This window comes from Canis lupus, chromosome 15 (assembly GCF_003254725.2).
Source record: "Canis lupus dingo isolate Sandy chromosome 15, ASM325472v2, whole genome shotgun sequence".
In the NCBI taxonomy this organism is placed as follows: Eukaryota; Metazoa; Chordata; class Mammalia; order Carnivora; family Canidae; genus Canis; species Canis lupus.
Genome location: NC_064257.1, coordinates 33,295,394 through 33,319,254, shown reverse-complemented (window position 1 = coordinate 33,319,254; position 23,861 = coordinate 33,295,394). Strand labels below are relative to the sequence as shown.

Sequence of the window (23,861 nt, the reverse complement as noted above, 5' to 3'; positions counted from 1 at the left end):
AGATATTCCTTTACTTTTTTTTTTTTTAAGTTTTTATTTATTTAAGTAATCTCTACACCCAATGTGGGGTTTGAACTCATGACCCTGAGATTAAGAACTGTATGCTTTTTCAACTGAGCCAGCCAGGTTTACTTTACTGTTTCTTCCTTTACTGTTTCTATTATATATAAATTTTATAATACTATGTGTCAGCAAACTATAGCCCATGAGTCAAATCTTACCTGCTGCCTGTTTTTGTACAGCTACAAACTGAGAATTGTGTTTACATTATTAAATAGTTTTTTTAAAGGAAGAATATTTATCACACATGAAAACTAAGTTAAATTCTAACTGTAGTATCCACAAATAAAGTTTTATTAGAACACAATGCCCATTTCTTTAGGTATTGTCTATGGCTATTTCATACTACAATAGCAGAACTGAGTAGTTGACCCAGAATGATATGACAGGCAAGTCCTAAAATATTTACTATCTGGCCCTTTACAGAGAAGGTCCTGAAAACTCTGCTATAAAGCTCATAAGTGTATTGTAACACCTAGAAATAAAATTATATCATAAAATATTAACATTTAAAAAGCTATAGGAGTTACTAGCTTATTTTAGTAGATGTCTATACACTAGAAATTTGATTTTACAAGTTTTTATGCTAAAGACTGAATGAAATATTCCATGTGTATGGATTTTTTGAGGATGCAAGGAATCATTTAAGAGACATTTTCTTATTATGGCATGAAGTAAAGTCTATAATTGAGACAACAAAATGTTTATACATGATTATCAACTTGTATTTATCTCAATAAATTCCTTCTTTTCATATAATTATCAAATGTTTTGGATTGACAATATATTATTGATCAAATGATTTGAGGTTATTTAGATGGTAGCATTAAAAATATTATGTCAAAAAATATTACCTGATTTTCACAGTAGATGCCAGCAAGGGGATTAGTGGCTGGAAAATATAGGCAAGGAAAATTGCTTTTCCTCTATTCTCTAAAGTTTGGTGCCTGGAGCCCTGCAAATTGAAATGACCAAAGATGGTTAAATAGGAGAAGGTTTCTTTTACATGGAGAGCCCTTACAAAAATGAAGTGAGGAGATCAGACCCAAAGGCTTATATATCATTTTATCAAAGAACAATACATTTGTGGAGAAGGGACAAGACAAAGGAGAAAAGAGATTTGAATTTCTAGAAAGATGGAAGATAATGGTATTTTGCAAAATTTGTCATGCAGATTCCTCAGGTATTTATCCAGTCTCTGGTCTGGTAAGAGTTGAGCTGTCTCCAAGGATTAAGAATCCCAAGGATTAAGAGTTGTTTTCCCTTTCCAGTACAGAAGGAGACATCTTTATGGATGGCAAAGTTTGTCCTGCTTTTAGCTAGATGGTGGAGGGCAGAGAGTTTTTTTCCCCCCATGACCATAGTTTCTTATTGCCTTCAATTCAGAATGATGGTCATGCCACATTTTGGGGTGGCATATTCTGGTCCTCTTCAATAATGAGTGGCTGCTCAAGGTAGGATTATCTCAGTAAATTTCACAGTCTGGATCTGGTGTCCCCTCTACCCCACCTCAGCCCTCTTCAGAGAACACACACATTTCTTCTCCACAGATGCTGCTTGTTTTTCTATCTCATCATATGTCATTTCTATTAATCTCTCTATGGAAGGTTGGACAGGAAATTTCGTCTACTCAAGCACCACTACTGAGGGCTTCAGTATCCTTCAACCACAATTTAGTTTACTTTTTAATTTACTTTGGGCCTATTTATTATACATTTTTTCAATTTTTTCCTCTTAAAATGGTTTGTGTTCTTAAAGCCAAAGAACCACATCCTAATTTGATTCTACTCATTTATTCATTCAACACATGTTTTTGAGTCCCTATTATGTACCAGGCACTGTTTCAGGTATTGGGGGATACTGTAATGTAGAAAAGTGGAAAACACTCTGCCTTAATATCCTAATGGAGAGTAGACAATAAACAAGATAAATAGGTAAAATATGTAATATTAGAATGACAAATGGTAAAAATGACTGTAGGAGTAGATGGTTAATTGTAGAAAACCAGAGAGTGATTGATGCAAATAATCCCTAAGTGATTGCAATGCAAATAACCTTGTCCCCTAGAGATGCAAATGATTTATGTCTGGTAGAAGAGATTATAACTCAAAGATTAGATTTATTGCCCTGTGAGGTGTTAATCGGTTTTTATGTAATTTAGTAACCTTATTCCGGCATTTTTTCCCTCAGTGACTAGAAATATTTTGTCCTATGCCCTGTGGCTTATCACCTTTCTCACTCTCTCATTAACAAGATAAACAGCTCTTTGACTCTCTATCTGTATTCTGAGCATCACAGTTTTTAACTTCCTGAAAATTCTATATCATCAAAAAAAATTGATATATTTAGCTCTGATTTGCCAACCATCTTTTTAATGAGCAAACAAAAAATTAAAAAATACATATATTTCAAAATATATATGTTAAAAAATAAAACTAGAAACAAATCTTGTGGGCTGATTTTTAATATTCTAATGTTGATGGAATATTAGGCATTTAAAATGGAGACCATGAAGACCATACAGTTATAAGGGATGAAAGGTTATGAGAATGTTTTAAAAACATTTATATAGTTTTCGGGGCACCTGGATGGCTCAGCTGGTTAAGCATCTCAGCTCAGGTCATGGTCTCAGGGATCAAACCCTGCCTCAAGCTCACGTTGGGCTCCACGCTCCGCAGGGAGTCTGGTTGTCCCCCTCCTTTTGACTTCATGCTCTCTCTGTTCCTTTCTCAAGTAAATAAATAACAAATAAAATCTTTAAAAAATATATAGAATGTTAAAAGATAAACTGAGGCATATTAAACTTTTTGAGTTTTATTTAAGCAAAAATCCACTTCAAACTTGGCAATGTCAAATGAGGAGTGGTTAGTGGCACTCCACCATCAGGAGCTGGGGGACAAGACTTGTAGAGAAGGTGCAGGAGCAAAGCAAGGAAATTATTTGATTGGCTACAGACTAAGTATTTGCCCTATTTGGAAAAGGCTACTTGGTTGCTTGTGATTGGTTGTTCTTAGGTTTTGATTTCTTAGTCTTGAAGCATTTTAGGCTTAGGTTTTGATTTTCTTGGGTAGGCTGCTGAGGCATTAAAGCCACCTCATCAATGTTTAATTAATTTAGCAATAGGTAAATAAATAAAACATTTGAACTTGTAGAATAATATTGCTTACTCTAATAGTGTTTTGTATCAGTCCACTAGCCATTCAAGTATTTGAAATTATTAATAGTTCAGGCTCTGGAGTTAGACTGCCTGCCTGCCTTCAAAATCTTGGCTCAACCACTTCTTGGTTTGGAAAAGTTATTTCATCTCTGTCTCATAGGAATATTGTGAGGAATAAATGAAATAACATAGGAAGTTCTCAACAGTGTTAGTAAATTCTTGTTACCTGTGAGCTTTCTGTGGAGTTACTTTGTCCTTGCAATGAAAAGTCAGGCCGTACAAAGTAATGTAGAGCAAGCAAGTACCCTTTGCAACTTAAATCGTCATGTAAATTACTTTAAAAACAATACAGGATGTTTGCAACGTTTACTAGAATGATGTTTCTCACTATTGGAAAATTCTACTTAGCAGAGCTTTTTTCAAATCAAAATGGATTCTTACCCACCAAAATAGCCCCATATTTTATCTTTATTCTATAGTATAATGGAACAGTTTACAACTTTAGTTTTTAGTCAAACCTAGGTCACAACAAACAGTGCTTTTTTTTTTTTTTTTTTTTTTTGCAAGAACAAGAAACTTCCTAAACTAACTGTTACTCAAAGAAACGACCTGGGAAACATTTCTTCAGAGGATTTATGAGTAAACCTACTTCTGCCAAACGTTAGCAGTTAATAATTTCCCAAACAACAGAAAAAAATACCCTTCCCCCCAAAAGAAATACAATAAAATGAAAACAAAAATAGATACAGTTCCTTTGAAACTATGGACAGGATGATTCAAGCCAACTTGCTAAGCAGGTTCAGCAAATACTATGCAGGCTTAAAAATGACCTGGTGTTTCCAGATGTCTTAAGATTTGAAAAATGGCTTGGTCTTTCCAAGTGTCTTCAACTTTCCAAGTCAGAACAGAAGATACAACAGATCCCTTTATTCTATTCCATCATACCATATTTTAAATTCAACGAAGTTGCCAAAATTGAGGGACAGAAATCTCAGTTTACATAACAACAGCTTAAACTTTGCAACTCCAAATTACTCCACTAAGTTGGTTGCATACTATCTTAATTTTTCCTCAGCATATAAAAGGATTTGAAGATGTTTTTTGTCACTTATTTCCCACCAGAAGATGAAATTATTTATTGTGAGCTTTAAATTTTTTTAAAAGAAACATTGGGCCCCAAATAAAGTCACTTTTGCTAGGCCCTGCTGGGACTTCATACCTACCCTATTGGCAGTTCCTGCCTCTCCCAGAGGTGGAATTTTAATCCAGTCAGTCTGGAATTTCCTGGTCAGTACTAGTGAGGTAATCTGTATGAGGAGAACCCCTGTCTTCCTCTCTAGGAGAAGGTAAACTTGCATCAAGTAATCATCTCTACATTTCCTTGTCCCACCCTCCTTCCGGCCCATAAAAAAACTTTCATTTTGTGCAACTTGTGGAGAGCTCCCTTCTCTTCCCTAGATGGGATGATGCTGATTCGTGAATCATTGGATAAAGCCAATTAGATCTTTAAAATTCGACTTACTCAGCTGAATTTTGTTTTTTAAACAAATTTTATCCTTGGATTTTATAATGCAATTAATGGAAGATGGTCGGAAGAAAGGCAGGCGGGGCCTAGTGCGTCCCCCACACCGTTCTGAAGAGGAAACTACCCTTAAAAGGAAAAAGATCCCATCCTGTAATTCTACACCACCCTGGAAGGAGCCCTCCACCCTTTCCCACGTAAACAACCAACCACCTGATAGGTAGATGAGCACGTAGACAAAAACCTGATTAGGTGACAGCCATGGAGGGTGAATCAGATGAAAATAGCTCACTCACAATCTCATAAAAACTCCTAAACTTAGAAACTCTGAGGCAACCCTCTGGAGTCCCCTTTCTCTTTGGAACCCTGTGCTATCGCCCAATAAACTATGCTGTGCCCCCTTCTTCCCAGCAGTGTGACCAAGAGCCTCAGCCACAAAAGAATAAGAAATCCTAGAACACAGTGGTGTTATATGTAGCAGTTTTTTTTTTTTTAAATAAGTTTCTTTTTATTTATTTATTCATGAGAGACACACAGAGAGAGAGAGGCAGAGACATAGGCAGAGGGAGAAGCAGGCTCCATGCACTGCTTGGGAGCCCGACGTGGGACTCGATCCCAGGTCTCCAGGATTGCACCCTGGGTCAAAGGCAGGCACCAAACCGCTGCGCCACCCAGGGATCCCTATGTAGTAGGTTGTTGAGTGAACCATAAGAGGAGGAAAAAGAACTTTGCATTTACCCTTCCAAGTTATTGGCTGAGACACCCTGTAATAAAAATCATGTGGAGAAAAAACCAAATAGTGTATTATTGTATATGCCTTATGTACACCTGGGAGATACCCAGGGAGAAATGGGCCACTCCCCAGGGAAGTCTAAGCCACCAGTTTAAAAAACCACCTTCAGCTTTTGTATTGGTCAGTCGCTGGGGGGATGACAGGGATGCATTTATGGGATGGAACCAGGATGGTATTCCCTCTTCCTGGTACTGACAGAGGACACTCTTATAGAGGTTTCTTTACAAAAGGATAACTTATATTCTGTTTTCACAGCTTCTGGGTCAGCCACTTCTCAAAAGGAGAAGCTCTAAAAAATCCTTATGCCAAAGAGGTATACTTTGGGGTGACATTCTGCTATCCATAGAACAAATTTTCCACCTGGATTTCAAGTGAATTGGGCCCCACCGTGCTCCACACCTCGGAAGAGATGTTTTAGATAGAAGGGGATCAGAATATGCTGCTTGGGCATGTTAATTATTTTGAGGTAAAGGCAGTTGGGAAACAGCAGATAGAATCAAGATTCGTTAAAATAAATGTCTGGTCCCAAGACGTAGCTGCTCCTGCAGGGGGCAGGGAAGGGGGCTGCCACATAGGCAAATCAAAGCTTAGACAGCCTTTCTGGTGGTAGGAGCCTGACGAGAAACATAGTTATACCCAGTCAACCAATCCCCAAAGGCCAAGGCAACTAGAGGCCTTCTCACTGAAATTGATGCTGTGGCCCCCGCTGAACAGATATTTTCTATTTGTCTCTTCCTTGTTCTTCATTCTTTATCCTACAAAAGCTTCTTGCCTTCTGCCTCATTTTTTTTTTTAAGTTTTGTTTATTTAAGTAATCTCTACACCAATTGTGGGGCTTGAACTCACAATCCCAGGATCAAGAGATGCATGCTCTTCTGACTGAGCCAGCCAGGTGCCCCTGCCTTCTGCCCCATTTTGCTGTTCTCTGAAAGAAGATGTCCACTTCATGAAGGGTTAAATAACATTTGTTGGTAAAACCTAAGCTGTCTTCTTAAATCATCTTTATAACAGAGTTCTCTACTCTCCCTCTTTCCGCCTAAAAGCAGGGCATAAGCTTCTCCCCCCTGTACCAGGTGAGGAGAACTATTCTTATTTCTCATTAAGAGATAAACTCTGAGGCATATTAAACATTTTAAGAGTTTATTTGAGCAAAGCTGATTAGAATGGGACACTGCCAAATAAAAGGGGTTAGCATTCCACCCATCTACTCAGGGGTAAGACTTCTACTTGCTAGTGTCAGGGAGCAAGAACTCCTGTCCCTTTCAAGGGCCTTCCAACTGGACTAAGAATCAAGTCAGCATGAGACAGATTAGCAGAAGAAAATCAAACTTAACAGGGTTATATACAAGAAATCCACACAGACATGGCAATTCCAAAGACAGTCAGGCAAACCGAGGTATGTTTGTCATTCTGAACCAAGAAGGAGGGGGAAGGGGTGTGGGACTTCAAAGGGAAGTAACTCCATTCACAGGAAGATGAAAAAGAGTAAATATTTGGTAAACAAATGTTTGCCCGGGACTACAGATGGGTGACTCAGATTTCATGTGTCTCTGCTAATGACCCTTATTCTAGGAAAGACCTCCAATTTAGATTCTTCTATGTGATTAAGGGAGGGGTTAAAGTTTCTCTTGAGCCTGCAGGGTCTTGATTGCCTTTGGCTTGAAATAGTCTGCATGCCAAAGTAGCCCATTTGGGGGCAACCTGCCCTCAGCCCCTACACCAGTCACTTTCCTATCATTTATCTGCCTGAAATACCTAAACTCTTTTTCCTTTGTCTAGTCACTTCTCAACATATCACCCTTTGGTAAAATGATATATATGCCCACAAATCCAACTACTTCTTTGGGGTTTTCTCTTCTTTCTCTTCTCCTCTTTCTCCTTCCCCTCCCCCTCCCTCTCCCCTTCCTCCCTCCTCCTCCTCCTCCTCCTCCTCCTCCTCCTCCTCCTCCTCCTCCTCCTCCTTCTTCTTCTTCTTCTTCTTCTTCTTCGTGAAGTCTTTATGCACATATACATATGAACATCAATAAAAATTGTCTTTTCTCCTGTTAACCTGTCTTTTGTTCCTTCAGTTTGCAGATCCTCAGATACTTAAGCTGAGAAGGTCAAGGAAAAGTTTTTCCTCACCTACATGGTAAAAAAGAGAGAAAGGAGACTGTGTTTTCTGAAAGTTCTTCTCTAATTTTCTCACCAGATTAATTGGTTTGCTTGTCCATTTTATATATTGACTAAAATCTGTCTAATGAAATATCTTTTGGTATCTCATTTTTTAGCCAACTAACCTGTAACAAGCATTGTCCTTAAACTCTTTTTAAAAGTGTACCATGTGTTTTTTATGTTGAACATCTTGAAGATGTTGATATTAAATATTTCAAAATTTTTAGAAGTGATAACATGAATGAGGTGACTGCTCTGAGTTATCAGATAGATTTTTTTCTCTTTTAACAAAAGAAAGCCTTTTTTAAAAAAAGATTTTTTAAATTAATTAATGTATTTAGTTATTTGAGAGAGAATGAGCGTAAGCACAAACAGGGGTGGGGTGGGGAGGAAGAGGGAGAGGGAGAGACTCTCAAGCAGACTCCCCACTGAACATGGAGCCCCACACAGGGCTCAATCCCATGACCCATATTCCTAATTTCACTTGAAGTGAAATATGGTTCAAAATGAATAGGCAGATAGGGGATCTCAGCAGAGAAATGGAAATTCCAGAAAATGACCCAATGGAAATTCTATAAGAGCAAGACTATATGTAATTTATTCTTTAAAGATTTATTTATTTATTTGAGAGAGTGAGAGAGCGAGAGTGCATGCCAGGGAGGGGCAGAGGGAGAGGGAGAGAGAGAATCTCAAGCAGATTCTGTCCTGCTCATGGAGCCCCATGCAGGGCTCAATCTCATGACCCTGCGATCATGACCTGAGCCAAAACCAAGAGTCAGGAGCTTAATTAAGTGAGCCACCCAGGTGCCCCAGGTTTTTTTGTTTGTTTTGTTTTGATTTTTTTTTTAAGTACAAATAGATAACAGAGGAGAGAAAGTATGTATGAGAGCTGCTTTTTCACCCAAAACATTTTTTACACAATAATAATTTAACTATGAATAATAAAGTAAAGTACTTTGTCATCTCTCATTCCTCACTCATCTCACCATTTCTGTGGTAAGACATTTTCAGATTAGGGTATTATAAAGGACCATTTATTTAAATCTCAACTATGATATTCTACTTTAGATTTTCAGACTATTCAAAAGCTGTCTATGGGCTTAAGCAACATATTACTTAAATAGATGGCGTTTGGAATCTTCTAGCCCTGAGTTTCTATCAAATCATAAGGCAGCGATTGAAGTGTGGTAGGTCTAAATTCTATGCAACTCATCATTCTAATTATGCAGCCCAGGGAGGCCAACTGGCTGTCAAGAGACCTCAGGAAGTTCATTTGCATTGGTAAATTCACTATAGTACAAGCTCTGAATCTTTGCTTTGCAGGCTTAAAACTTGAACTTTTGTCAGCACATTGAAAGTAAAGTTTTCTCTAGGCAAACTCTTCCCACTCATTGAGACTGAAATGTCATTTTATTAATTTACAATGGGCAATAAAATATTCATGTGGATTGTTATGCTTGTATCAACAGGACCAGTGCATTTCCCCTTTACAGACAAAACTACCTGGGAAGCCAATTATAATTGAAAACTCTGGGGGTGGGGGTGGGGTGGGGGGTGTTCTGCAATCAGAACAAGAGGAGGTAGTTGAATGATGTACCTTAGGGACAAACTTGTCCTGTAGCCTAGAATGTTTTGAGTTGGCCAAAGTCTTTTCTTTCCCGTAAAAGGATTGGGTACAAAACTGAGGTGCACATAGGTTGTGTAGCTTAGTTAGGGAGTATTGGGTGGGGGGCAAGAGTTGGGCATAAGTAGGAATTGGATAAAGGGAGGATGAATGTAGGGAACTTTTCAGGCTTATGGAGGGAACATTCAGGAATGTAGGGAACTTTTCAGGCTTATGGAGGGAACATTCAGGAATGTAGGGAACATTTCAGGCATATGGAGTAGCATATGTAATGGCTTAGAGTAAAGAAAAGACTAATGAAGCAGAAAACTGCAATAATTCAGTATGCCTGGGTTGTACCAGTGCAAAGGAAATAATGTCAAGAGATAAGGACAGAGGGGTAGCTGGAGCAAGAGCATGTGATGACCATGGAAGCCACAGTAAGGGATTTGAATTTTTATCCTCAAAATGATGGGGAACTCATGAGAAATTTTAAGCAAGGGAGTAATGCTGATCAGATTTCTGCTTTAGAAAGATCACTCCAGCTGCAGTGTCAAGAATGAATTAAAGGAAGGCAAGACCCAAAACAGAGATGAGTTGGCATCTCAGATTAGAATGGAATGAGTTGAAAAATGGGATGATGTGAGGTAGAATTTATGGGAGTGGGTGATTAATTGAATATGGACAAAAGTAAAAAAGGGACAGAAAAAAAGAGGACAGTTTCTAGCTTGGGCATGCTGGTGCCAGCAATGATACAGGAACCCTGGAGGTCATAGGGAATTGAGTGAAGGGTGAGCAGAAGAGGCAGATGATGAGTCACTTTAGAGGTTAGACATTTCAAACTGAATGTGAGGGTTCTGTAAATCAAAGTGCATTTGTCCAGTAGGCTGTTAAATATTTGGGCTTCATATTATTTACATATTTATTGAAGAATTCTATTTTATTTTAGAGAGAGTGAGTGTGTGTGTGTGTGTGTGTGCGCGTGCGCAAATGGGAGGAGGGACAGAGAGGGAGAGAGAGAAAGAAAGAGAATTTCAAGTATACTCCCTGCTGAGTGTGGAGCCCTCCTTGGGTTTTGATTGCACCATCCTGAGATCATGACCTGAGCCAAAACCAAGAGTCTGTTGCTTACCCAACTGAGCCATCCAGGCACCCCTTGGCTTCATATTTAGAAGAGAGACAGACTGCATATTTGGGGATCACCAGCAAATAAATAATATGTAATAGAAACCATAAGAATGCCCGGTGACCTATTGAGAAGGTATGGGAGGTAGGTAATAATAATAATACCTGTCACTCTTCTGTATACCTTCAGGTAAGGTCCTTCCAAAGTTGAACAGTTCTGGTACATGACTAGAAGCTTCACTTTCAAGTTCATGACACCATTTTCCAAAGAAGGCAGCTTCTTGGAAGATTTATTGAGCTAACAATCGCATAAAACAAACAAACAAACAAGTAAACATTCCACTTGTATTTGTTAAACACTTTAGTCTCAGAAGTCATACAGCAACTATTCATTTGGAACAACTCACGAAGTCCTGCTCATCTTCAAGGGAAGAATTAGAGTCTACCTTTTAAGGTGGGAGGAATGTCAAAGAATTTTCACATGTATTTTTTTTTCAGGCATATTTTAAAATCACCACAGGGAAAAAAGAGGCTATGTGTTTTGGAGGCTATACCCAGTAAGTTTACTACCAACAAGTGGTCTGAAATATAATTCTTCCCTTCCGTCCTTCTTCCTTTCCTTCCTTCCTTTCTTCCTTCCATTCATTTTTCAAAACTCACTTAACAGACATTGGCTGTTAAGTGAGTTACACTGTGACACTGTTACACTGTGTCACAATCAATAAATTCCAAATTCAATGGACATATTGTTCATTAAAAAGAGAGGGGCTTTTTGTTGTTTGTTTTTGGTTTTGTTTTTAACAGTGCAGATATGTTATCTTACAGTTCTAGAGGTGAGACGTCTGCAATTGGTTTTAAGTCAAGGTGTCTTCAGGGATGGTTCCCTCTAGAGACTCAACAAGACAATGTTTCCCTGCCTTTTCCAGCTTCTGGAGGCTCGCTATATTTCTTGGCTCATGACTCCTTCCTTGCATCATTCTGACACAAGGAAACTGGAGGGGCTCTGTGAAAAAAACTGTTTTTTTTCCTTGCTTCTTTCCTGCTTCTGTTCTCGCTAGGACCTGCACTTCTGCCTTACAGAGGCCTTAATGTTTGTCCTCCTTATAAAGGTCAAGGAGTTTATGATTTCTTGGAGCCTTCCAGCACAATAGATAGTATCTAGGGGCTGACAAGATGAAGTCATCATGTATGTTTTCTAAGACCATTGACTCCAGACACCTTGATGCCAAGACTCCTGACTCCAGAGCATCAGTGACTTATGGAGGACACCTGAGCAAGGACTTGTTTGACCAGTTCCTGGATGCCTGTAAGGACACCTACACCAGACCATCATCCTCAGTAAAAACCCCAGACCTCAAGCAAAGATGAGACTCATTCTCCTTTTCCTTTACAAGTCTCCTGGACATTCCCTCTATGTCTATGCTCTCTCTACATCTTTAATAAACTCTTCTCTCACTTCCTTCTGGTCCACATTTGATTTGTATCCTTAACTTTTATTTCTTTATGCATTTTTAAGTAGGCTCTAGGCCCAGTATGAGGCTTGAACTCATGACCCTGAGAGTAAGAGTTGCATACTCTACTTGACTGAGCCAGCCAGGTGCCCCACATTTGATTTCTATCCTATATGTAGTCAAGGACACTCTTGGATGGTCCTGCAGGACCCACTTTGGGTCCTCAGACCTGGCCTGCCAGCATCAATTCCAACACCTTGCTTTCACTGTCACATCTTTTTAAATTGTGGTAAAATGTACCTAACATAAAATCTAGCATTTTAATTATTCTTAAGTGGACCCTTAGTGACATAAAGTACACTCACATTATTGTATAGCCATTCCCACTATCCACTTCCAGAACTTTTTAATTGAAGAGTTTTAAGATGTTAACCATTGTTTTTATTATTACCTTCAATGTAGTATATGGAAAGAATCAGAGCTTTGTAGGCATGGATTAATTTCCAACGTCTGATCCCCATGCACTCATGTATGATATTTAGATAGTGTTGTAGACAACATGGATGACATGTCTAGTACTAGGCCAGATTCTTTGCTTTTAATTATTTAGACCTAGTATATGTGAACATATAGAATCCAGTTTATTTTCCAACATTTTTCCAGAGGAAAGATAGCTCAGCTTCTTTTTAACATGAGATCTTAATTGCTCAGCTTCTAGAGGCTAACTGGATCTGCTCATCAAATCCAAGGCTCCCTTGCTCCTTGTTGGGATGGACCAGTGGTAGCTCCTGCTGTTGCTAACCTAGGTGTGCTTTCCCATTTCTTCCTGGTTTTCTTAACTTCTGACTGTATCTATTTAAACAGTGCCCTCCTTCAAAATATCTTCAATTACATTTTTCCCTCTGGGCCCCTGATTGATACATTCCTTTTTGTGTGTGTGTGTGTGTGTGGTTGTTGTTGAAATAAATCTTACTCTGAATTCCATTATGTAGAACAGATAAAAGTGAAACTACATGAGCTTAAGCAAGGGTGAATAATGTAGGGCCTCAATTGCTTCTCCTCATCCTCTGAGAACATAGGATTTGAAGGAACAAATTTAGAAAAACACTGGACTGAGAAAACCCAAGGAAATGCTAGCCCTGACCAATGCTTGGATGACATCTCTCTTCCAAACTCATGAAATAACTTCACCTGACTTCGCACACATGCTTTGGAAGCCTGTGAGAACACACCTTCAGGTATCTGAGTTCTACAGTGCATCCACACCATCTCTTATGGAAGTCCTTGTGCCTTATTGCATCTGGTTAGCTGTTCAGTTAGGGAGTCCACAGATTGCTTTCTCAGTTTGAAGGCTGATAAGAATGATGACTTAGATTTAGCTTCATACCAATTTCACTTTGATTTACTATTGAATTTTTTTTCAAATAGGCAATGTAAAGAATATTCACAAGATAAAAAAGATGAGTTATCTTGGACCCCATTGCTAGTCTAGTTCTCAACACGTGTGGTTTTGGAAAATCTAGGCAGAATGAGAAGTCTCCCAGGTCAGAAATCCTAACCATGCATTTTGGATGGGATGGCCATCTCAGGACTCAAGAGGTCCACCTGTTATCACAGATGGAAATTTTTCTTGTGTCATCTCTGCATGATTCCATGGTCTATTTTGTACTCCACTAATTTGTGACTTAAATGCAATAGGCTTGGCTATAGCCTATCACATAAATATTAAGGGCAGTATTTTTAATAGATCTTAAAACATTAACTGTTATTTTGGATCTTCACTAAAGCTGCTTCTGAAGAAAGCCAGTGAAGACCTGATACCTTTCTTGAGATTAATTAAGTCAACTAGAGTATGGAGGAAACCAGTAGTGATTTCTGGAGAATTCATATTATCTCCCCACTCTTTTGAAGTCCTTGCCTTTACTTCCCTCTTCCTACTGCCCTCAAGGGCTGAAAGAAGCACAACTTGATACTAGGCTTCAATTAGTTGGTTCAGTGCTGCTAATATAATTTGTTAAAAGTGAGCAATTCAATTAAGTTAAAAAAATCTACTAAAAAAAAATCTCCTTGATGCCAAATATATGGTTAGTAGTCCTGTGTATATTCCTTAGAATTCCTTTTTTTTTAATATAGATTTTTTTTAAAGATTTTATTTATTTATTCATGAGAGACACACAGAGAGAGGCAGAGACACAGGCAGAGGGAGAAGCAGGCTCCATGCAGGGAGCCCAACACAGGACTCGATCCCAGGTCCCCAGGACCAGGTCCTGGGCCAAAGGCTGCGCTAAACCGCTGAGCCACCAGGGCTGCCCTTCCTTAGAATTCCTAAACTATTTTTGCCTTACATATACAACGTTATCACCTGCACTGTGCTTATTGTGTTGTGATTGCTCATAGAATTGCTTCTAATTGCAAATGAATTATTTGGTTGTCATGTGAAATTAAAAAGAAGAAAAATGTTCTAACTTAAAGGTCAGGTATAAGTTGTTTCCCATAAATAGTGGGAAATTTTCAAGAGTCACATAACATACATACATACTAAATGAAAAGAAAATAGATCACCAAGTAGGATCAAAAGATTATTAAATTGCTCTCAAGATCATTGGATTTGAGTAATATCTTCACAAGTAGGAAGATACTAAGTTGAGGAACTCTTTGAGGCAACTGTTACACAAGTAGTTATATGCCCTTCTATCTTAGCTTGAGCTGCTATAACAAAATTCCACAGATCAAGTGTTAGAAATTTATTGCTTATAGTCCTGGAGGCTGGAAGTCTGAGATCAGGGTGCCAGCATGGTTGAGTGAGGACCACCTTTTGGATTGCAAACTTATTATTAATCTTCACATGGAGGAAGGGACTAGAGAACTCTATGGTTTCTTTTATGAGAATACTAATCACATTCATGAGGGCTTTCCCTTCATGACTTAATTACCTCCCAAAGACCCCCACCTAACTACTATCACCTTCAAGGGTTAGGATGCAAGTATGAATTTGGGGTAGGGGCATAAACAAACAACAGCCCTTCTTTTCTTCTTTGCTTCCTTGCTTGCTTGCTTCCTTCCTTCCTTCTTTCCTCCACAAATATCTATTGAGCACTGTTTTAGTTATTGAGGATAGAGCAGTGAAAAAGAGTCAAGGTCCTTGCACTCAGGGAACTTATATTATTATTGGATGGACATAAATACAAAGATAAAAAAGTCAGAAATGATAGTTTGCTCTGCTATGCAGAGAATTAAAATGGGTGATGTGATGGTTTGGAGACCACATCAAATAAGGTGATCCTTGAGAATATATCTCTGAGGAGGTGATTTTTTGGAGTTTATTTATTTTTTTAGTAATCTCTATACCCAGTGTGGGACCCGAACTCATGACCCCAAGATCAAGAGTCACATGCTCTTCTGACTGATCCAGCCAGGTGCCCCCTGAGGACACTTTTCAGGTACAATATGAATGCCATGAAGTTAGCCACAAGATGTCAGGGAATAATATTTCCTACAAGGCAGGAATGACCTTAGTGCGATTGAGGAGGCTGGGGCATAGTGAACCAAGGGGAGAGTGCTATAAATGGGAAGCAGAGAAGGAGGCAGGGCCAGATAGACAAGATATGTGAGCCAGGATGAAGTATTTGGAGTTGTGATTGTGGTGGGAAGCTTCAATTAAGGACAGTGACATTATTTGATTTGCATTTTTAAAAGCTGTTCTTTGCTGCTGTGTAGTTTATGGAGTAGAGGGAAGCCAAAGTAAAGACAGGGAGACCAACCAGGAAACCTTTACAGTAGTCTGGACAAGAGATGAAGGCTCTATGGCCTAGGCAAAGAATGGAAAGAAGTGACAGATTTAGGATATACTTTGGAGGTAGACTTATCAGGATTTCTGGTGGATCGGCTGGAAGAAGGAGAAGTGATGAGAAAAAGAGAGAAATCAAAGATAACTCCAAGATTTTTGGTTTGATCCAACTAAATTCCTGGTAGTAGTATCTAGTGAGACAGGCAAACTGGCAGAGAAGTAGTTTCGAAAATAAAAATGAAACAGCTTTGTATGGGCCATGTTAAGTTAGAGATGCTCATGAGACATCCAAGGAGAGCTGTGTAGATGGTTTGTTGTGCAGGTCTGGCAATCTGGGGAGAGGTCAGTGTTGAGATATAGGCTTGGAGGTCTTGGGCAGACAGATGAAATTCAAAGCCAAGAGATTGGTTGAAATCATTTCCAGGCTCTGTGGGACAGATAAAAAGAGGGACTGTAGACAAAGCAGGGAGTTTTGAACAATAAGCTATGCAGTAGAAAAGTCAAAGGAGTCTGAGAAGGAATGATCATTGAGGAGAAAAACCAGAAAGTGAATTGTCAAGGAAGCCAAAAGACTAAAATAATTTGGGGATCCCTGGGTGGCGCAGCGGTTTAGCGCCTGCCTTTGGCCCAGGGCATGATCCTGGAGACCCGGGATCGAGTCCCACGTCGGGCTCCCGGTGCATGGAGCCTGCTTCTCCCTCTGCCTGTGTCTCTGCCTCTCTCTCTCTCTCTGTGACTATCATAAATAAAAAAAAATTAAAAAACAAAATTAAAAAAAAAAAATAAAAAAAAAAAGACTAAAATAATTTGAGGAAAGAGTGGTCAACTGCTCTCGGTGTAAACAAGGGTCAAATAAAGCCAAAGCAATAAAGTTGTTCGGGGATTAGACAACATGAGCAGTCTCATTCGAATAGGTGAGGAGGCTTTTATTTTATTTTATTTATTTTATTTTTGAGAAGGAGGCTTGATTGGTTGATTGGAGTGGCCTAAGAAGAAAGTGCGATGTAAGACAGTGAAACCACCATGGGTGTAAAAGCCATTTTGGACAAAGAAAGACCAGAGAAGAGAAAGAAGACCAGGAAAGGGAAATAAGATTGCTGCCAGACAGTGTCGAGAGCCTGTCTGAGCTCTGTGGTTATTAATGTAAAACAAGTGTCGTAGCCCCCGCTTTACCTGTGCACCGCTGACGGTATTCAGCTGCCCTTGTGCAGACACAGTGGATGGAGAGCTGGGTTTGGGTTCTGCTAGATGAAAACAACGGACCAAGAAGAGAGAGGTGAAGAAGTTAAGCATATTCATAAGAATGGGCGCTTATCAAGTTGGATCATGGACTTGAAGTTAGGTTTTGATGGAAATGAGGTTCTAGAAGCAGCTGATAGTAAGAAGGTGAGAGGAGTCAATCAACTGGAGGTCTTGATGGAGTCAAAGAATTAATGGAATATTAATGTAAAGAGCTGAACAGATGGGGATTAGTGGCAAGGCAGGGTAAGCACAACGGTTATGTGTGGGAGCTGCTAAATTAGTGAAGGGTATTCTTACATTATTATGTCTCACTCACTGCTTATTTACTTTTGAGCAATTAAGTTCTCTAGTGTGTTATTCCAGTCATATCATAAGCTGCAGGGGAGCACCCAAACTTTTGAATAAGCCATCCAGCTGAACAGATGAGAGTGTCTTATATTATTAGGCAAAAAATTCCACAGGAGAATTCCAGTGTAGAAGGCCTTAGCATGTGACATTAATAAGCAGCTTTAAACTAGATTAATTTTTGAAAAATAAACAAAAAAGGGAGACAAATATGACTTTAAAGGAGAAAAAATGAAAACCTGTTTCCCATCTCTACTTACAACACACTTTTAAAAAAAGTTTCTAATTGTTTAATTTTTAAAATGATTTATTTATTTATTCGTGAGAGAGAGAGGCAGAGACATAGAGGGAGAAGCAAGCTCCCGGCCAGAGGCCGATGTGGGACACGATCCCAGGATCCCAGGATCCCAGGATCATGACCTGAGCCAGAGGCAGACGCTCAACCACTGAGCCACCCGGGCGCCCCTATTTTTTATTTATAAGGATCTCTACAACCAATATGGGGCTCAAACCCACCACCTGAAGATGAAGAGTCATATGCTTTACTGGCTGAGCCAGCTGGGTGCCCCTACTTATAATACTTCTAACCCCAAATGTGTGGGGTTTTATTCTGCAGCAGGTAATTTGCTAATTCTGTGGACACCGACTGGGTGTCCTCTAATTAAATTCAGTTGTGATACTAAGCACCTGGAGTTAGTGCAGACCCTCCAGGGTCAGGGCTCAGTTCTGCAGGATAACCCCCGCTTCAGACACTGGTCACACGTTCCAGGTTGCAACTTTGCTTTGAACCAATTGGCTATAAATTGGGGGTTCCCACAACACCCTTCTCAGGTTTGAAAATTTGCTATAACAGTTCACAGAACCTAGGGAAACACTTTTCTTACTGTCACTGGTTTGTTATAAAAGATGCAACTCAGGAAGAGCCAAAGAGAAGGGATGCATAGGTCAAGATATGGGGGAAGGGGTGCAGAACTGTCCTGTTCTCTTTGAGCACATCATCCTTCTAGTACCTTGATGTGTTCACTAACCTAGAAGCTCTCTAATCCTCATGGTTTAGGATCTTTATGGAGGTTCCATAGCATAAACAGCCATGATTGATTAAATCAATGACCATTAGTGATTAACTCTTCCAGCTCCTCTTTCCTCCTGGAGGTGGAGGGATCGTGGGCCTGAAAATTGCAACCTTCTAATCATGCCTTGATCTTTCTGCAGATTAGCCTCCATCCTAAAACTATTGAGGGACCCCCAACCACCAGTCATCTCACTAGCATATACTCTTATCACTGTGGCTAGTCCAAGGGTCTTAGAAGCTTTGGTGTCAGGAATCAGGGTCAAAGATTAAATATTAGAACAAAAGATGCTCCTAGCATCCGTTCAATCAGGAAATTACAAGGGTCTTAGGAACTCTGTGTCAGCAACAGAGACCAATTATATATTTATTAGGGCACATAGTTTTATCTCCCTATGTTGGTCAAAGTATTTCCCATGTTGTCTGAAAATAAAGCACCTTGTGTCTAGAAAGATGGAAAGTTGCACTTTGCTATGTTTGTCTGGAAATATTTAAGTGCACTATTATCAATGGTGATTAATAACGTATTAGTTGTAGGTATGACTATTTTGCTGCACTATGGACACACACACAATAAAGAACAGAACATGTCTGGAATAGAAACATATCACACCATATAATAATGGCTTTACACTTTACAAAAACATTTTATATTAACTCATTTGAAAATATTTGCTGCATCTTTTCAAACAATCTGGAAGTACTTTGCAAAAAAGCATCCCATTCATTGCTTGGGGTAGACCTGAGGTTTCCCCCCTCTCCCACAGCAAGGCCAATTACATTATTCCCTCTTTCTTTTCTTCCCTCCTTCCTTCCTCCCTCCCTCCTTCCTCCCTCTCTCTCTTCTTTCTTTCTCCTTCCTTTCTTTTTCTTCTTTCTTTCTTCTCTTTTCTTCCTTTTTTTCTTTCTTATTTATTTATTTTTTTAAATTTTATTTATTTATTTATGATAGTCACAGAGAGAGAGAGAGAGGCAGAGACACAGGCAGAGGGAGAAGCAGGCTCCATGCACCAGGAGCCCGATGTGGGACTAGATCACGCCCTGGGCCAAAGGCAGGCGCCAAACCGCTGCGCCACCCAGGGATCCCTCTTTCTTATTTAAACAATATTAAAGTCTTCCCTCTTCGTCCCAGGGTAAAGCTCCTGAACCTTGGCTTGTGAATGCTAGCAGAATGGTGGGACTCTGGAGCTGTGATTTTTTTTTTTTTTTTTTAAGATCTAAATATTTTAGAGAGACGGAGAGCCGGGCAGGTGCCCATGTGAGGAGGGAGGGGCTGAGGGAGAGAGAGAGAGAGACTCTCAAGCCGACTCTGCGCAGCCTGGAGCCCAGGCGGGGCTCTCCCACTGCCCGGAGATCGCAGACCTGAGAATAAATCCACAGTCCCACGCTGCATGGACCGAGCCACCCCAGCTATGATTTTTGGACCTAAGTAACGACGTGGTGCCTGGAAGTCAGTTTGAAGTCCACACGCCCTGTTTATCTGTGACCTTCTTCTTCTCTCTCTCTTTTTTTTGTTTTTTTTTTTTTTTTTTACTGAAACAGACGCATTAACGTTGCTTCAGTGGATACGCCTGTTAGCAGCACAGGACTTGAAATTCCTTGGGAGTCGGGCCACGCAGGGGCTTCCCAAGGAGAAGGGGTTAGAGACCTCCGCCGATTACAGACTGATGCGACGATCCAAAAAGGACGCCCCTAAAGTTCTCTTGCCAACTCAAATTCGTTTCTCCCTCTCCTTCCTTCTGCTTCTTTACTTTCTCTCTGGCCGAAATCAGCAGCGAGAAGGGAGGACAGAAAGGAGACCCGGGATCGAAGCCGAGGCGGGAAGCCCAGCGGACGGGAGAAGCGTGTCCGCGACTCCCTGCTTTGCCGCGGAAGTGAGGGTCCCGTGCAGCCTCGGTCAAGAGCAGGGTCCAGCCGACCAGCCTGACCCGGCGGCGCGGACCCTCCCCGGGGCCCTCCTCCCGCGGGGCCCGGGGCTCCCCGCCCGCCTCCCCCCGCGGGCTCGCGGCCGCCGCGCGGGCACGGCCCCTGACGGAGCGCGGGCGTGCGCTCGGCCGCCGCGGCGTCCCCCGGCCCGCCGGAAGGAGGGGCGGCGCCAGCGTCCCGCCGCCTGTCCGTCACGCGGCCGCCCACGCCGCCGCCGCCTCCGATTGGCCGCAGGCCCGGGCCGGGCCCCTCGAGGCCCCGCCCCCCGCGGACGGACAGGCCGGGAGGGCGTGGCGGCGGCGGCGGCGGCGGCGGCGGGCGGCCCGCCCGGCTGTCAGTTACGGGGGCGGCCCGGCCGGCGGGCGCGCGCTCCCTGTCGCCGCCTGTGGGGAAGTCGGGGCCGCCCGAGCGGCCGCCGCCACCGCCTAGCCCCGGCCTCCTCCCGGGTGCCTTCCCGACTCCGTGTCCCCCGCTCGCGCAGCCCCGGGTCGTGAGGGGGCCCGCGCAGGGTCCGGAGAGTCACCGCGGCGGCCCGGGCGGCGTTTAAACCATGTTCAGGAGGATTCTGCAGAGGGTAAGCGAGTGCAGCCGTCCGCGGGGCGGCACGTGAGCGGAGCCCGCCGCCGCCGCCGCCGCCGCCGCCGCCGCCGCGCTGAGGGGCCGAGGCGGTGGCTCCTTCCTCCCGTAGGCCCCGCAGCCGGGAGGTGGTTAGGCCTCGGCCGTCGGCGCCGGGGGCGGGCCGCGGGGGAGGGCGGGCGGCGGCGGCGGCGGGGCGGCGGGGCGGGCGGGCCGGAGCCCGGGCGGCCGCCGAGGCCCCCGCGGCCCCGCGCGCCCAGGCCCGGCCGGCGTCGCGCTCCCCGCGGGGCTGTCAGCGCGGCGGGCGGCGCGCGGCGGGCGGCGGGGCGGGAGGGTGTGGTGCGGCGCGTTCCTCCCCGGCCCGGGGACGCCGCTGCCGACCCGAGTCGGTGCCTCGCCCGGCGGGGAGCGCCCGGCCCCTCCGCCGCCCGGCTTCGCGCGCACCTGCCGCCCTGGGCCGCGGGTTCGCGGGGTAACGTGCCCAAGCCCGGCCTAGCTCGGGCCCAGTCGTGGTCCCGACACTTCCTGGCGAAACCCGCCGAGGAGGAGGAGATTACTCACTGTTGGAAACTTTTTTTTTTTTTTCCGTCCCCCAATTAAAAATGCGTTTCCCCCTCTCAGCCCCGGTACCTTTTTTTTGAGCTCTCCGAGAGTAAATTCGCAGTCCGCTTCGTCTAGTGTTCAACGCTCGCTCCGTCACTTTCTGCCAGCGCTGTTCCTACTGGAAAGCTGGAAAAACCTGAAGCTGTAAAGCCAAGAGCATGGGAAAGCTGTACGTGTGTTGTTTAGAGATCGACTCCTAGAATAAGAAGAGTATCATTTCCTACAAGCGTTGCTGTCACTCAAGGTTTTGTTTTGGATAGCTTTTCTTTTCTTTTCTTTTTTTTTTTTTGGAATCTGAGAAGCTGCGACAAACTGTAAACGATTGAAAAGTTGGGGCAAACTGATTAGTTGGTTACTGAGGGAGTAGGATTACTGGTTCACAGGACGGAAGAAATTAGTGAATTTGTAGTATTTAGCCAAGGAATGTGCCAAAGACAGTTGAGTCATCCACTATATGGAAAGGGAGTGTCCTTGGCTCCTGCACAGCTTTGTGAAATGGTCAAGTCATGTGAGACTTGGTCGTGCATCAGGGGAGAAATAGTTAACTTTTGTATCTGCCGCCCTGTATTGACATCTGATGATTTTTTTTTTTTTTTGCAGTGGTTTTGTCAGAAATCTTGATAAGCTGATGATTTTAGCAATAGCAAGGACATGCCCTTTACCCCTGTCGTCCCTTCCTGGGTCCAGCAGTAAAGACGAGTGTGCATGATTTACCTGTGGTACTTGGAGAGGGTTTCCTTCTAGTCCAACCTGGAGGAACCGATTATCCCCTCATCCCTCAGACTGTGTTTCCGCTATAGTTGCACATCTGAAAATTAGTCTGCCTATGGTTTGCTTTAAAGTTGATAAATAAAACGAAGTGTTTCCTGACTCAGGAGTGGCGTCTGGTAGGGGCGCCTGGCTGGCTTCATTGGAGAAGCAATGCCATTCTTGACCTAGGAGTCCCGAGTTTGAGCCTCACATTGGGTGGAGAGGTTATTAAAAAACATACATGAATAAACTTTGAAAAAAAGAGTAGCTTCTGGTAGTTCTAGTTTTCGGAAATACGGGATACTTTCCCGTCCTCGTGGTTTAATGTTGTTAAGCATTACCGTTGTCTAAGGACCGTTCTTATATAAAGACCATGTGTTGGTGCATGCACGACTATTAATAGAAGTTTCAAATGAAACTGCAAAATTGGGATTCTGATCATTGCTGAGATGTGACATGCGATCATCACATATGAATAAGTCAGGTGACAGTTGACTTTTTTTTTTTTTTAATTTTATTGATTTATTCATGAGAGAGAGGCAGAGACACAGGCAGAGAGAGAAGCAGGCTCCATGCAAGGAGTCTGAGTGGGACTGGATCCCGGGACTCCAGGACACGCCCCGGACTGTAGGGGGCGCTAGACCACTGAGCCACAGGGGCTGCCCGGCAACTTTCTTAACCAAGGCACTACTGATATTTTATGACTGGATAGTTCTTTTTTTTTTGTGGGGGGCTGTCCTTTTGCATTCTAAGATGATGCTCTGGCTTCTGCTCACTTCATGTGGTTAGCAGTCCACCCCTCCCCCCACCCCTTTCCCCTTTTGTGACAACCAAAAATATATATATATACTTTAAGATTTTATTTATTCATAGAGACAGAGAGAGGGGCAGAGACAGGCAGAGGGAGAAGCAGGCTCCATGCAGGGAGCCCGATGTGGGACTCGATCCCGGGTCTCCAGGATCACACGCCAGGCTGCAGGCAGCGCTAAACCGCTGCACCACCAGGGCTGCCCCAAAAATATCTCTTGATTGAGAACCATTGTGTTAAGTGTGTATACTCTTTTATAGGGAAATTTGAATTGTTTCTCACAGTTACTTTTTCCCCTTGTGTATTTATATTGAGTGTCAGTAGTCACCAGACATATGCAAGGGACTGGGAAATGGTTTATAAGGTATGGGTCCTCCCTTTAAAACTCACAGCCAGGTAGGGGAAGTGGACATTTAACAGTGATTACAGTGCTGTGTAATAGAAGAAGTGTGCCCTGGGTGCCTCTGTGTGAGGGTGTTGGGATCCTCAGGAGAAGCTTCTAGTAGGAGGTCATATTCGCAGCTCCAAAGAGGGAGGGGCATGTCAGGCAGAGGGAGACCGAAATGCCAAGGCATCTTGAAAGGGTAGGAGGAATGTGAACAATTAAGGTTAGGAAGTGAAATGAGGTGCAGGGATAGGTGGGAGATGAAGATGCCGGGGTAGTAGAGGCTGGATCCCTAGAGGACTTAGACTACCTTCAGAGGAGTTCAGCTTTATCTTGCAGATGGCTCACTGTTATTGCTCAGCATATAATAGGGGTGTTTTGATAAAAACCTTAAAGAAATCTGGTGACTTGTATTATTAGTTTAGAACCTAAACTATTATTATTAAGTCCACAGGTGTATTTACTAACAAGTATAACTAGAATCTTTATGTAACATGGCAACCGT

General features: G+C 42.4%; 1 protein-coding gene and 1 long non-coding RNA gene across 5 annotated transcripts in view; one reads left to right on the top strand and one right to left on the bottom strand.

The window, feature by feature from the left end:
* Positions 1–10,714, bottom strand: part of LOC118350718 (uncharacterized) — a 33,199-nt gene extending 22,485 nt beyond the window's left edge. The window contains exons 1-2 of the long non-coding RNA XR_007402167.1: positions 10,580–10,714; positions 915–1,015 (exon numbers count right to left, since the gene is read on the bottom strand). This is a non-coding gene — a long non-coding RNA (uncharacterized LOC118350718). The remainder of the gene's footprint in view (positions 1–914; positions 1,016–10,579) is intronic.
* The window catches only part of EEA1 (early endosome antigen 1), a 411,681-nt gene that overhangs the window by 278,900 nt on the left and 108,920 nt on the right, over positions 1–23,861 (top strand). The window contains exon 1 of one of the 4 annotated variants that reach the window (XM_025439553.3): positions 20,555–20,808. The exons of 2 other annotated variants lie outside the window; for them this stretch is intronic. In XM_025439553.3, coding sequence (XP_025295338.3) covers positions 20,785–20,808 — 24 coding nt within the window. In that variant the 5' untranslated portion in view covers positions 20,555–20,784. Of the gene's footprint in view, positions 1–20,554; positions 20,809–23,861 lie in introns of those variants that run through there. One more of the 4 variants, XM_025439554.3, reaches the window with a different exon arrangement.